Source organism: Pempheris klunzingeri, chromosome 8 (assembly GCF_042242105.1).
Source record: "Pempheris klunzingeri isolate RE-2024b chromosome 8, fPemKlu1.hap1, whole genome shotgun sequence".
NCBI classification, from domain to species: Eukaryota; Metazoa; Chordata; class Actinopteri; order Acropomatiformes; family Pempheridae; genus Pempheris; species Pempheris klunzingeri.
In genome coordinates, this window is record NC_092019.1 from 14,382,712 (window position 1) to 14,397,225 (window position 14,514).

General features: G+C 41.2%; 1 protein-coding gene across 1 annotated transcript; it reads right to left on the reverse strand.

The window, feature by feature from the left end:
* Positions 1-1,257: 1,257 nt before the first annotated feature.
* On the reverse strand, positions 1,258-12,459 carry pde11al (phosphodiesterase 11a, like). The gene is made up of 20 exons (XM_070834847.1): positions 11,686-12,459; positions 10,827-10,985; positions 9,500-9,589; positions 9,032-9,172; positions 8,792-8,856; positions 8,324-8,444; positions 7,880-7,955; positions 7,726-7,793; positions 7,500-7,592; positions 6,277-6,327; positions 5,925-6,071; positions 5,735-5,842; positions 4,616-4,725; positions 4,446-4,536; positions 3,698-3,798; positions 3,387-3,464; positions 3,237-3,300; positions 1,922-1,996; positions 1,710-1,793; positions 1,258-1,590 (listed from the first exon to the last, which is right to left on the reverse strand). Exons 1-20 carry the CDS (start codon positions 12,457-12,459, stop codon positions 1,258-1,260), a joined length of 2,829 nt encoding a protein of 942 aa, XP_070690948.1.
* Positions 12,460-14,514: the final 2,055 nt, after the last annotated feature.

A 14,514-nucleotide genomic window follows, 5' to 3' on the forward strand; every position in this document is an offset into this window, starting at 1 on the left:
GCTTAAATGTAAACCTTAAAACTTCTATTTAGGCAGTTTGACAAGTTGTATATTTAATACTGGAGTCTTCTACAGGCATAGTTCAGTTTTGGGATTTTTTTTCTTGCACTTATCCAGAGAGAGACGAACTCCTGGATGTTTTTCATGCTGCTGTGTGCACTTTAAAGATAGATTGTACAATAAAATCAGCCTAACTTTGCCCAGCTAGTGCATATGTATGGAGTCAAGTCACATCCTGAGGGTTTAATGTCACATTGCACTCAGTAGCATAGCAAGAACAGTTACAGTTAGATGTGGGTGCATGTTAACACTAAGTAAAGTAAAGTAAGTCAGAAATTTGATAAATCAGAGATATACGGGTATGTGTTTGTCTTACTCATGTGAGACGTGAAGAATTAATGTTAAGCTGTACAAACAATTAATATTCCCAAAAACAGTAAGTTACTTTCAGACCCATAAGATTAAACCATTTGCATTCTTCTGTGTCATTGTTTTTCAGGAAGTGGGAGGTTACACGCGCGCACACACACACACACACACACACTCAGCCTGAGGAGTTTATCAATGACCTTCTTTACAAAATCAATACACTAACATTCGGCCTTGCACACTTATCTGCCTCATCCCTCACCTCAATATTATACAAGGTTTTCAGCTAAATGTGGCAAAAGTACATTACTGACACACGTGCAGTTCATAGAATAAGTTAACGGCCAAAGGCTCCGTTAAACAACAAATACTAAAAGTGATGCCATGCAGTCAAATATTTGCAACTGAGGTAAGACAGCCTATCAGTGAGAAACATTCAGGAACAAGATCATGCTCCAGTCTACATTCATAATGGCAATTTATGTGACAGAGAGAACTCACAGTGATTCCTTTTTGTTTAGTAAAGGCATTCCAATGGGCTTGTGGTTTTGAGGCAGTTCCCAATACAAAATATTACAGTAATAAGTGGCCCTCTTTGGTTTCAACAGAAGTCTCTCTTTTGAATACATCTTTGTAATGTAATTTAAGGAAGAAAGAAAGAAACGGAGACTGCCCTTTCGACCAACAGGAATTATTCACACTCCTGAGTTAAACACAGTGACACTTGGGAGAAGCAATGTGCTCAGCAGATGAAAACTACTTTTATTTTAGATTTTTAAAAATAATCTCATAGGGTAGTGCATGTTTTAGAAAATCACAGGATATGGGAAGAGTCCTACGTGAGCGATTTGTTGGATAAACCTATTCTTAACACTTTAATAGCTTGCTTTAATTCTTCCCTGCAGATGTTGTGTTTACAGCTGATGCTGGTTTATCATCACGGGAACCTTTGTTCACTCTGCACCTCACATCCTGGCTGCACTTAAACTTGGACTGAAGCTTGATGTTTTCAACTGGCTTCAGAGTCTCTCTGGGGTCTGGGTGTTGATTAGTTTCCACATCTTCATGGGAATCTGGACTCTGATCTGATTCAGCACTCTGACTGGACACTGAGGCTCTGCGTGTCTGCTGGTAGGACGAGCAGAGGCCCTGCCATTTGTTTCGATTGGCATCTATCCCATCTACCATAGGCTGCAACTTCCTGTTGAGCTTCAGCAGTGCCTGTGAGCAACACAGGAGTGTACGGTTGACATTCAAAGTCCCAAATAATGCTTTTATGTTTGCTTTTTAAAATGAGACCCAGAGTAAATGTTTAACTTTAGCAATCATGGGTTACCTACCTGGTAAAGAGGTTTACATATCCCATCTATCCACTCCAGCTGTAAGGCAGGTAGCTCATCTTTGCGATTGCGGTCAAATATGGCCTACGGAAAGACCCGTCATCCATTTTTTGAAAAAAAAAAAACTGGTCTCTTCGAGAACATGGTGTGATTGTATGCTGCCAACACAGTATGAGATAAAAACCTGAGACTTTTAAAGCTTGATTACTTACCGCTGGGGTCAACTTGAGCTCAGACCTCTCCCTGTCACCTTGTTCAAAGAACTCACTCGTCACCAGCTCTGCAACCTTTGGACATAAATGCCAACCATCACTTTTTTTTTACTCAAACGTGACATAACATTTTCATGTATGGGCACAAAGCTAGAGAATGCATGCATTTAGATCAGGGGCGTCAATTTTCATTGGCCCGCAGGAAATTCTAAAAATGTATTGTAATACACATGGAACCTGCGCTGGACTGTATTGTACTTCTTAGTCTCACCGCTAGGGGGAGTAACTGTCTTGAACGAGGCATCTTCTCTATAAAATGAGTAATAGAAGAAGAAATTTGCTACAGGTGACCCAAAATGGCAGAATTAAGGAAACGTAAGAGAGTTAGTGTAGAAAGTTTCAGATGCGGTGTGCGATGAGAGCACAGCTAATAACTAATGAAGATCACTTTTGCATTACGGAGGAGCTGCTTGATGTTAGCAGTCTAAAGAGCACCACGACGGGTGAGGATGTTTTTGAAGCTGTGCCAGGTGCAGTTGGCATGATGGGATTTAAATGGGACGAGCTGTGTGGAGGTATGACGGATGGGGCTCCAGCTGGGACAGGCGAGTGCAAAGGAATCTACGGTGTCCGCCGAGGGGCCAGAAAGTGGAGGTAAGGCTGTTAATATGAGCACCAGGGCTCAAGCTCTCTGATGCTGGTGCTGGTGCTGGTGCTGGGGGGGGGGTGGCTCTACCATTCTCATGTGCGCTGGCTAAGTCGTGGCTCTGCTGCAGCAGTTTTATTCCCTGAGATCAGAAATTGACCAGTTTTGAAGAGAGAAGGACCGACCTCTTCATGAGCTCAGTGACCCTCTCTGGTTGGCATTTTTAGTGGATCTCACTGATCACCTTAACAAGAACCTACAAGGCAAAGACCAGCTTGTACAACTAATAACTGAAAGCCCACTAATGGAAAGGCTGTTTTTTTTCTCGAATCATATTCAGTTATCAAGCAGAATTTACCTACATTTGATTGATTTTGCCAACTTTAATCCACTAGAGGTGAGGCGATATACATCACCTCTAGTGGATTAAAGTTAGCAATATAGCTCACTTCTAGTGAGTGACCCAGCCCTTTGTATGTTTTTCTGTATGTGGCCCTCAGTGAAAAAAGTTTGGACACCACTGATTTAGATATATACTAAATCTGTAAATGAAAAGTATGAAAAGGATAAAATACGCTAAACTAAATTCCCCATGTAATTTCAAATTTCTGAGCCCAACAAACACGTAAGTACCGATGTGAAAAAGTGAGATGCGATAGGGACTCAAACCTGTTTGGATATTTTCCAAGGACGAGTGACGGCTCCCAGATCACATGCTGTCATCAGCATCGACCTGTTGACGACATCAAAGCTCATTTTCAACTACTTGTTTTGCTCTTCACAGTTCAAGTAATTTTGGTACAGGACAAAGATAAAAACCTGAGAACTTCTCTGTGTCCTTCCTCAGTCCAGCTGAACTCTCCAGACAGAACACACTCAAAGAACTTGGCTCTGCGCCTTACAATGCACAGAGACAGTCAAGGATACAGAAAATGTTAAAAGGCAAAAGAATGCCCTCCAAGACAGTCTTCACCACACAAGCATTTAGTAATAGCACAGATATCTACATTTAATTCTTTCTATTTCATACACAGGTTTATCCAACAGTCTGTGATAATCTATTATAGTTTTATTATTTACCAACAATCACGAAGTACCACAGCTCTGAATCCGCTAAAAAGACCACTTACTCAAAGTGCAAAGTAAGGTCTGTGGAGAGAATAGCCTGCTTCAGTAGTTGCATCATGTTGCTATACTCTTCAGAGCAGAGGTTTGCAAAGATATTGTGACCCTGTCAGAAAAAAACACACACACAAGCAGGCAAGGATGAGTAATAGTGGCTAAAATGTCTCCTTATAGCCAATGCATTGGTAAAGTCATCGCTCACTGTCAAATTAAGCTCCCATTATCAATGCTAATTAGCAATGGGTATAGACTTTCTCTGTCCTCTGTTAAAAGAAATCAATACAGAACACAGTTCCTAATGATCAAACTGATCTACACCTGAGACAAAGCAGCCTCACAGCGTCACCAGTGGTCACTGCTGCCGCCTACTAGCCGCCCAGAGCAGATGGCCTTTTGGTAGCTCAGTAGCTAAGACACATAATGCTGTATCTGTTTCTAAAGAGGGATCAGACACGTAGTCATGGGTGATCAGGTGTTTCTGATTAGGTTTTATGGTATTTGGATTCGTGCTGTTTTCTATGTGTTTTCTTGTTCATTTGGGTGTATTTGGCCCATCAAAGAACAGATGTTGCAAACTCACTGAAGGCTGCAGTATGTGGTATTTAGCCATAATTGTACAAAAACCTTACATACTAATTAAATACAATATGCTTGAATGTCTGTGGTTGCACAAAAGGAAAACGTATCCAATACAGCCACTGTAATAAATCTCTTACTTGAGCATGAGGATCATATGACAAATATTGATCTGACCTCACTTTGTAGGATCATGACTGCATGGTTGAAGTGATGATGCTCCAGAGTGGCTGACGTCCCATAGAGCAGAGCCAGAGCAGACCCCGTCCTGCAGGAAAAACAGAGCAGTGACATTTAATCTTATCTTATACCTGTTTATCATCTAATTTTAGGCCTGGGTCACCTACTTGGCTTGAAATGCATTGTTGGTGCCTCGGTGGTCCAAGTCATGACACAGACAGCCGACCATCAGTGCCAGTATCTCTGCCTCTGACAGGACATCCTGGAAACTGGCTGTCTGCCGAAATTAAAGCAGATATATTCTTACCCATCCACCTAGCGGAGTAAACCACTACATTTATTCACCATTTATTCTATTTAGTTATACTGTGTAACCTATTAACTTTTGTAGGATAGGATAGGACAGGACAGGATAGGATAGAATATAGCATAGGAACATTTTTGATCAGGAGGTTATTTGATCCTTTTTTATTGATGTTTGTGAGTTGTCAGAATAAGTAATCACCCTGGAAAGTTAATAATTCTCTGTGAGGCTTTTATCCAAATATTCCTCCTTTGAATTTTCTCTTAATGATGCTTCTCCTGTGATGTTTCCTCCTAATGATGTTTTGTTCAGTGGCTGATTGTTGATTAGTTTAATGAAAAGCCCACTGAGACTTCATGACAGGCTTTAAAAATAACCATGAAAATGTGTTATCCTCATTGAAGTGTCCAAGTTTAGACTGTTTGCTTTTGGTGGGATCTTGCCTTTATTCTATCAGACAGTTTGACAGTATAGAGTAAAAGCGATTAGAGTGATTGAACGGTGCAGCATGCAACATAAGACTCTTTCATGAAAGAAATTGGAGATACACATCTTAGAAAGATGGGTAATATTTATTTTAAATGTGCCTATTGAGCACAGGCCACCAGAGCAACTTCACAGTGTCTAACCCCTTAACATCCGGTTCTGCCTTTGATTCCAAGTAGCCTAAAAGTTGGAAAAATCATCTTATTCCAAACTGTCTTTCAGTATCATATATACCCGATATGTACTGATGATGTTCACACTGAATGAAATATTCAAACCCAAGGCTTCATGTTTTTTAGGGCTGCAGTATCTCAGCCAAAAGAAATACTCTAAAAGTCTTAAGCATCAATTTAACACACATTCAGACCGACACATTTGGTATGTTTGGTAACTTAAAAATAAGTTCTGTGGGTTGGAACAATGCTTGTACTGACAGACCCGGGACAGTAGGCCGATGGAAGGCAATGCACCTGACAAGATTGATCTCGAAACTTACTGTGATCATAATGAACATGCACTGCGACACATTGAAGGCGTGCCTCCAGTTGTGATACGCCACAGTCCGATAGTTCTTCCTCACGGTCAGAAGCCAGCGGCACAAAACCTACAAGAAGACAGACACACAGCACAGGTGATATACATGCAGAGCGTACACACATGTTATAAGACAGAATCCAGGGCCTCACCTCGTAGTCAATTTTAAACTTTTGGACTACACCAAGTTCCAGAAACATCCGGAGTGACGCGGTGATCATGGCGTCATTGTCCAAAGCGAAGTCGTTGAAGTGAAACTCATCGATGCCTAACTCACTGCTCAGGGGGATCTTGGCTGCCTTAGGGGGAGAGGACAGAGCTGTCAATCACACAGTGGCAGCACGGGAGGAAGCAAAGCATTAAAACACACTGCAGACAGTTTTCAAATTGCACTTCACCATCAACCACTCACAGGCATCAGATTCCATACATTTCAGAAAGTTGGTATAGTGATAATGCGCACATATAAATGCTGTTTTCCTGATCTTCCTCCCTGAGGATTACCTTGAGTCTGTCAACTTCCACCTTGGAGCAGGTAGCATGGTAGGACAACATCTGGAAAAAATGAAAACGCAAAACACTGAGATTTAGAAAACGTATCCTGAGAGTGATTTAATTCTAATGAGCTGAATAAGATAACACCGGCTCTGGAAAAGACACCCATTTGTTCCAAGAATTTTGATGTGGTCTACATTTCCCACTTATCTTGTTACATAATCAGGATCAAAGAAAGTGAATCTCTGCTTTTAGAACCATTTTGTTGCTGTATTTTGGGTCTCTTGACAGAAAAAAATAATCCATCAAGTGTTTAAAGAAACAGCAAAGATTATATTACAGAAATAGAGTGTGTGTCGTCTTTGATCAGAGGTGAGCAAACTGGCACGACTGGCACATGTATTTATCATGAATAATTGAAAGCAGCTGAAATATTTATGGTAGAGAAGCAGAACCATGTTTTGCTGAGGATAATGTGACTGCTCGGGTTAGATACCGGGCAGTGGAGAGGAACACAGACAGACACGCTAATGAATGTGAAGAGCCTCAGTTAAGATTAGCATTAATCAGAGACACCTCTTGCCTATTCAGTTACTATTTTCTCATTCACTCATTTTCAATAGATTAAGGGAGTAATAACAGTCATTTTTTATTTTAGAGTACTTTGTTGAACAGTATGGACATAAATTCTATGCAACAGTCTTTGACAATTCACCTTGTTGTATATCAAGATTGTCCGTCCATTTCAGAGCACAGCTTATATAAAGTTCATCAGCAGCCCGACTTCATTAATCATATTTCAATGTACTTTAGCACATATTTTGAAGTATTTGGAGTCCAATGTTTATTTTTCATAAAAACAACTTATTCAGAAAATGTTTTAAAGCAGTACATCTATATTTTAGACACTGGTGTACATTCATGGTATGCCCATGAAGTGCTTTGAAAGGACTGGTAGCTAGTGTATTTTTATATTATCCATCATCGTAATCTTCATAATCATCCATTTTATGTCTTCATTTACTTTTTTGGTTCTGTGTTATTTTTTCTAATTTGTCTATGTCACAATTTAAAGAGACAGGAATGATGGGGAAAAAGAAGAAAATAAAAAAAAAAATTTTAGAAAAAGTAATCCATAAACAAATCTATATAGATATGTTATGTCTTCCAAAGTGGTGGGGTGATGGTTAAAAAAGCTGAATTTGTTATAATCAGTATGTTGCCGTGCTCACATCCAGTGCTACAGACTGTTTGGCCCATGTCTTCTTAACTTGATTGTACATCATAGTGTTGTTGATTCCAAGCCCACAGAATATCACAAACGCCTGTGCACAAATAAAAAGCCAGAGAGAGGAAAAACACATTAAAGGCACCTAAAACATTGGCTTAATGTGTATCAAATACAACACAGTCAAAGTTTTGATGGAACAGCTGTAATTAGATTTTAAAAAACTTTACCTCAAACAGTCTCTGATCTGCATCATTGAAGGTTTTTCTGTCCAGGCGATTCAGAATTTGTGCGACCCCTGTAGAAAACACACATGCAACATTGCCAGTAGCATGAAAACTAATTTCCCAATGAAGACAAATTGATTATTTCTGGTGAACTTACCAATTATCTGATGAGTTCGATTCCAGATAGGGACACATAACACTGATCTGATGTGAAACCCAGAGGCCTGATCCGCCTGTAAAGAGAGGACACAGCAACAACGGAGCAAGATCAAGAACAGGTAATGTTTGAGAAATGTATATATTAACGATCAGCCTGGGGCAAAACTAATTCAAACAAATACAAACACTGAAAAATAATGCAATGTATGTGGCTTTAAAGCAGCTTAAAGCAAAATGTTGGCATCTTTGACTGATTTTGAATATCCAGTCACATTCAAATTCACCAGCGCCTACAAGCACTGTAACAACTATGTGTTTTTCTGCATTCGTTGGTGCTTCCGGTGTGTTTCTGTGTCTTACTTACTGCAGTCACAAGCATGTATGTGTCCATGCATTTGTGTGAACTCTAATAGGTCTAACAGGGAGACCACTGTGTCCACACCTCAGTATCAAAGCGTGGGTCCTGACACACATCGCTGATGTTAACCGGCAGTCCTGTGGAAGCCACCAGCTCAGCAATGCTGTTATTGATCAGCCAATCGGAACACGATAGCTTCTCCATGCTGATGCGGCCAATAACACAAACAGGAAACAACTGTAAGGTCCGCACACAACAGCAGTAAATATTGAGTGGGTTTTATTTTCCTCTAGCATGCACATCACATCCTTATGTATCCCTTGTGTGTGTGTGTGTGTGTGTGTGTGTGTGTGTGTGTGTGTGTGTGTGTGTGTGTGTGTGTGTGTGTGTGTGTGTGTGTGTGTGTGTGTGTGTGTGTGTGTGTGTGTGTGTGTGTGTGTGTGTGTGTGTGTGTGTGTGTGTGTGTGTGTGTGTGTGTGTGTGTTGCAGTTTCGGCATACCCCCAGCCCCCCTAAAGTAAATAACCATTCTGTCTGCCAGTGTCTCTTTCACCTGATGTCATGGTCCATGTTGCACAACGGAGACATGAGCTCAAATGTCTTGGAGAACTTCACAACCTGTAGAAAAGACATGTGTCACCACATTCAGCAGCAACAACATTTACCAACTAAGGCGGGTGAGTTCTGCACAAGAAAGGCTGCATGATTTAATGGAAAAGTAACTTTGGTTGCTGAGAATCAAACGGAAAATGAATCTGTGAAGGAAAAATTCAAAAGCTGATAAAAGTCCCACAGGTGAGTCGATGTCTTCAAGGAGAAGCACAGAGCAGCGTTCACACTGCAGCAGGGTCAGCGCTCGCTGCATGATCTTCCTCACAATCTTCTCCAGGTCAGTCTGCTCCTCGAACAGGTCGTTGACCACCTCCAGCAGAGCCTGTGGCAACAAGAACGGGCACTAATTACTTCACATTTCACAACACAGCGTTGACATAATCATGCAATGTCCTTTTATTGAAGGATTAAAGAGAAAGGTTCTGTTGGTCATTATGTGAAATCCCTTCAGTGGTAAAATGTCAAAAAAACAACTATTTACTGATGAATGGCCTCTATAGATTTAAGGTACATTCTACAGTGAAAATCAATTGCTGTTATCTGTGTTCCTTAATTAAGTGTAATGTAATGCAATGTTACTGTTAATGCTCCAGAGGCTGTAACACAATCAAACGTCTTTTTTGTAAATGCACAGTTTACACTCTCTTACCCTGCTCCTTTCATACTCCTTGCGAGACTCTGAAAACAACTTAGCATTGGAAATCGATATTCCACAGAACGGTAGATACATCTGCAGTACCTGGTACAAAAAGTACAAAAAAAGGAGGTGAAAGACGTGCATAATCTATCACTTTTAGCTATTTGTATGCTAAACAAAAGGGCATCAAACTGGTTTAGAGAAAAAAAAGAGAGATGGGGGTAGAAAGTCATGATGAAGTTAATTGCGTCTCTGTGAAAATTTCTCTCAGACAGATTCTCTGTTAATGAAGTATTGATTTAGAGAAAGAAAGCATTTAGTAAGACATCAAGGCCCTAAAATGTGGCCATAAAGTGGCAGATCAAGATGTGTGAGTTTATTTCTCTATTTTCAGTGTTTTTGATGCTCAAAAATAGGTAGTGATGTTATTTGAGATTCACATATAGTGAAATCATAAAAAAAAAATGCTTCCTACAAACTCAAAACACTGTTTAAAGCTAATTTATTTGAAGTAGATACCAGAGAAGATTTGAGAGTAAATGATTTTCCACAACTTTACTCTGCCACCTTGTGGACAAACTGTCACATACTCAGTGCAGCTGAACTCTTGCAAAGGTGAATAAAACATTTTTTTTTACCAATCACAAAGATTTACAGCACCAGCAGATTTCTGTATTTAGTTTTCTTGTCTTTTATGTATCTTTTTATGTGTTTACTGAGAGTCAAATGGGCCATTTTCCCTTGTTATTGCCTGGATACACACTTAAGAAGGCAATGGTATTCACATCTGCGAGATACACAGTGTATTATTTGCTCATCCGCAAACTGAGAGAATGAAATTGTAATCATAAGGTGTGGTAGAAGTGTAAATGAAGTCAAAACAGGCAGATTCTAGTAAACCCATTTCAAGTGGATTGCTCTGGGAGCAATTCAAAGTGCATCTACTCAAAATGTGTTTCTTAAGTGTGCGTATATAATGTAAGGCCAGACATATTTAATACTTCAGACTTGAGTAAGAGGTTGACCTCATCCCCTCACTTCTCTGGTCTTTTGCTTCCTAGGGATCAATTTGCCCCTCTCCACAGCAATTAAGAAGATTCACAGCACAAGCTGTGTTTTTAGCTGCATGGCTCAAGAGTTTCAGTGCAATAAGCAAGTGTGCATGTTGTTGGTGGAGGAGGGAGGGTGAAGAATCCAATTTTAACTCCATCTCTAAGATGCATTTAAATGTCAAACTAACAACAATTTTGACAATTTATATAGTCAATAAAATTCAAAGCCCTGTGGTAACATGAATCTGATAAATGTTTTTGGTTTTTTTTCAATAATAGAGCCTCACCTTCTCATCATCCTCAGTAAAGGGTGTGCCGATGGGATTTTTGTTGATTGCTTGTACCACACCAATGACTTCTCCATCACTGTTACAGATGGCCATACAGAGGATGGACTGAGTCTTGTAGCCTGTTAACTTGTCTATCTCATCACTGAAGCGGTGGTCCTGGAAATGTGATCACATAAACACGTATATCAAACATGCACGATGGCACATGAACACACACACACACACACACACACACACACTTCATTGTGCCCAGTAAATGCTCTGCATGACCACATCCCGACAAATAATTGCGTTCAACGCGCTTGTGTGCAGGAAAGCAGCCCTGACGCAATTGTTGGGCTTCTTTAAATTCACGACTCTGCAGGAGCCCTCTTGTTTTTACTATAAGCAGAAAAATACTATAATATCCCCTCACTGACACATATCTACACTATAGCAGTAATAGACCTCAGGGGGACTGGCATCATCATCATCGTGGTGTAGTCTCCCAAGCAGCCCAGGGCCATGATATAATGATGTGGTGCGCAACTGGTAGCGCGTAAGACGAGATCTGGCTTGACAATTATAAGGCTCGGTTTCCTGCCTTTTTCTTTGACTATTATTTTTACTCTGGCATAGTTGAGGTATTTGCACAGAGGCTTAATTTCTTTAAAAACAGCTGATGAAAATGTTAAATAGCATTTTTTGTACGAATGTGGTCAAAGGGACCTCCAACAGGGAGTTTACTGTTTATCTTCATGTTTATGATCTCCACACCAGTCTTACATTCACTCACTGTAAACACATCTGACTTCGATGTTGTCTATGTATAATAATATGTAAAAATCATACAAATGTAGACCAGGTTCACATTTACCTCATATGCGTTTGGGATGTTTACAGTCTCCCCGTGCTCGGCCACATACCCAATGATACCCTTTCCCCATGGCACCTGCACTTCATTAGAGTTTAGGGTGCTGGAGGATGGTCTGACAGTGGTGCCCGAATGCACATCAAAGAATTTGGACACCAGTGTCCTCTTGTGCGCGGGTCCCTCCACAAGGAAAAGCGAACACCTGTCTGCATCCACCAGGATACACACATTGATCAGGATCTTATAACTGAGGTTTGTCAGGTCCAAGTCATTGGAGATATCCTTCACTAACTCCAAGAAAAACTCCCTCTCGTTCGTTTCTTTCAGTCTGTATTTGTAATCGATGGCGCTCGACGCGTACTGGGGGACGTTGACCCTGGACTCCAGCAGGGCGCTCAGGATGTGTGCGGTGGTCGGAGGCAGGGAGCTGGCTTTACGCAGGAGCGCACGGCGCCGCATGCTGGACTGGGACTCGTGTTCGCTCAGGCTCACATGCTCGTCGTAGGTCCGGTGTGTAGTGGTGGCTTTGGACCGGGCGAAGTTCCGTCGCAGCTCCATGTGGGATGATCTGCGCCGGAGCCCGTCCGGGTTGGTCGGCCAGAGCGGGTCCCTGGCAGCGCCGCGCTTCTCCTCGGCTGTGGACACTTTCGGCGGTTGATGTTCCTTCAACCATCTGCTAACCTGATCACACTTCGCCTTTCGAACGAGATACTCCTCGAAGAGATCTGGATGACAGTCCAAAAACGCCTCTACATCCGAGAAGTCAAATGTTGTCATGGTGAAAGCTGCTGTGGGGGCCAAATGAGACGCTCAGAACAAGAGTTAGACGAGTATACGGCGGGCTGATGCTTCTGCAGCCGAGCCTCTCAGAGAAGTGATGTCCTCAAAACATTTCTTCATTCATCCCCCACCAGTCCATCGTATTGTTCCCCGAAATACTGGGAGCGCACGTGGTTCAGTGTATTTGAGACCGAGGTGATGACGCCTGAGAGACGAGCAACAGTGCAGCTGTCAGTGCAGGAGAGATTGAGCTGTGTCTCCAGGGGTTTCTGAGGAATACTATGCACAAGTGTAAAAAAAACAAAAACACGGCGCCTGAATATTTCCTTAGAAATTGGAAAAAAAAAATGCAGGGCAGACTGCTCACTGGCTCTCTTTATTCTACACCACCAGAGACTCTCTGTGCAGGGCTCCAATCAAAACCGAGTAGGAATTTGATGTTTCATTTACATCTAACAGGCAGGAGTGTACAGTGTGCAGTAGTAATGTAAGAGTAATGTGCTAGTTTGAAAGCTGCATCTTCAGCCAACATTTATTTATTTATCTATCTATTTATTTATTCTACACGTTTATAGTTTAGAGTTACAGGTTAAAATGCTTTAAAGTTGTTCCACTGCAGCAGTCACTGCTGGTGTCTTTTCACCACGATCTTTCCCCAGATTCATGCAAGTCGTCTAAACTGATCCAAACCATAACCACATTGGTGGTAGATCAGAAGACAACCATATTTTTTCGTAATGTTTTGTGCTAATGGGTGTTTTGTAAGGCGCAGAGAAACAGCCTACTGTATGTCACTGTTTCAGTATGAAGACTTGCTGTAAACGCACTAATTCTGAGGTCTTTCTGGTTTCAGGTAATACTGTGCTGGATATTAATCAAATTTCTAAAAACTAATTGATGCTCAGCAAATCTGGGGCCTGGTCCAGGTAGTATTTTGGGAGTGCTGCTTGGTTTCAGGGGCGAGTAGGGGGTCCAAAGCTAATTTCTGGGTCTCTACAGCAGCAGGTTTTCCAGCCCATGAGGTTAAATTGGCAATTTGAATGGAGAAAATAACCAATGTCGCACGTTTCTCCTTTAGAGAGAGGGGGATTAATTTGTCATACTGTTTCAGAGGTTATTGATGAGGTAAGTATAGGAACTACACATTAAGCTGTATTTCTGTTTGTGTGTGTGCATCCCTGTAGGGGTTAAGCATCAACTTGCATCTGCGCAATAACTTTATATTAGTGAAATCACTGCAGGCTGTGGCACATTTACAATGCTGCAACAGGAAATGTAATCCTTAGAGCTGCAGTTCCGCTGGGGCAGAGCAGGGTAATTGGTTACTGGACTTAGCTTAGGCTGCTTGATAGGACTTGGGTGTTTTGCTGAGACTTTGGACAAGGTCTCTTGGGAATCCCAATTAAAAAGCAGAATGCAGAATATGGGTCTTGTGAGGGCCAACAAACAAGACAAACCTTGCTGTTTGGAAAGCAGCCCATGTCATGTCCAAGGAGAGGCAACTGCATTGATTATAAGTCTTGGCTGTGAGCTGACTGAAAACTGGTATTTAGTTTTCAGGTTTCTGATGTTTCGCTGTCCTATTTTAAAGGCACTGTGTTTTCTCAATCAATTCCTCACTATGAGTAATGGGATCCCACATGAAAACTCTATGTTCTGCTAAACCATTTTGGATATTTCACATTTCTGTATCTCTTTCTTCCTCAGTGCTTTTCTGACTGTTTCAGTTAGAAAATGGTGATATCCCGTACCAATCAGGACTGGTTACATTTAACACAGAATATTTAATCTTATAGTGAGATACGAAGCCAAGATTTCAGGGGCTTTGTTGTTTTCATCTTATAATTGACTATATTACAAAATGTGCACAGGAGACCATCAGGCTTTTTGGCCTATTTGTAAAAACAAGGATTATTTTGATTCACCCACTAAGGGTTTTTTAACTGGGACAAAGTCTCATCAAATGGAGTTCAAGGATTAATATAAAGCAGAGATGAAAAGTCTGAGGAACTCTGCTGACTTTTGGTCATTTCATCAGCGTCTTATGTGCAG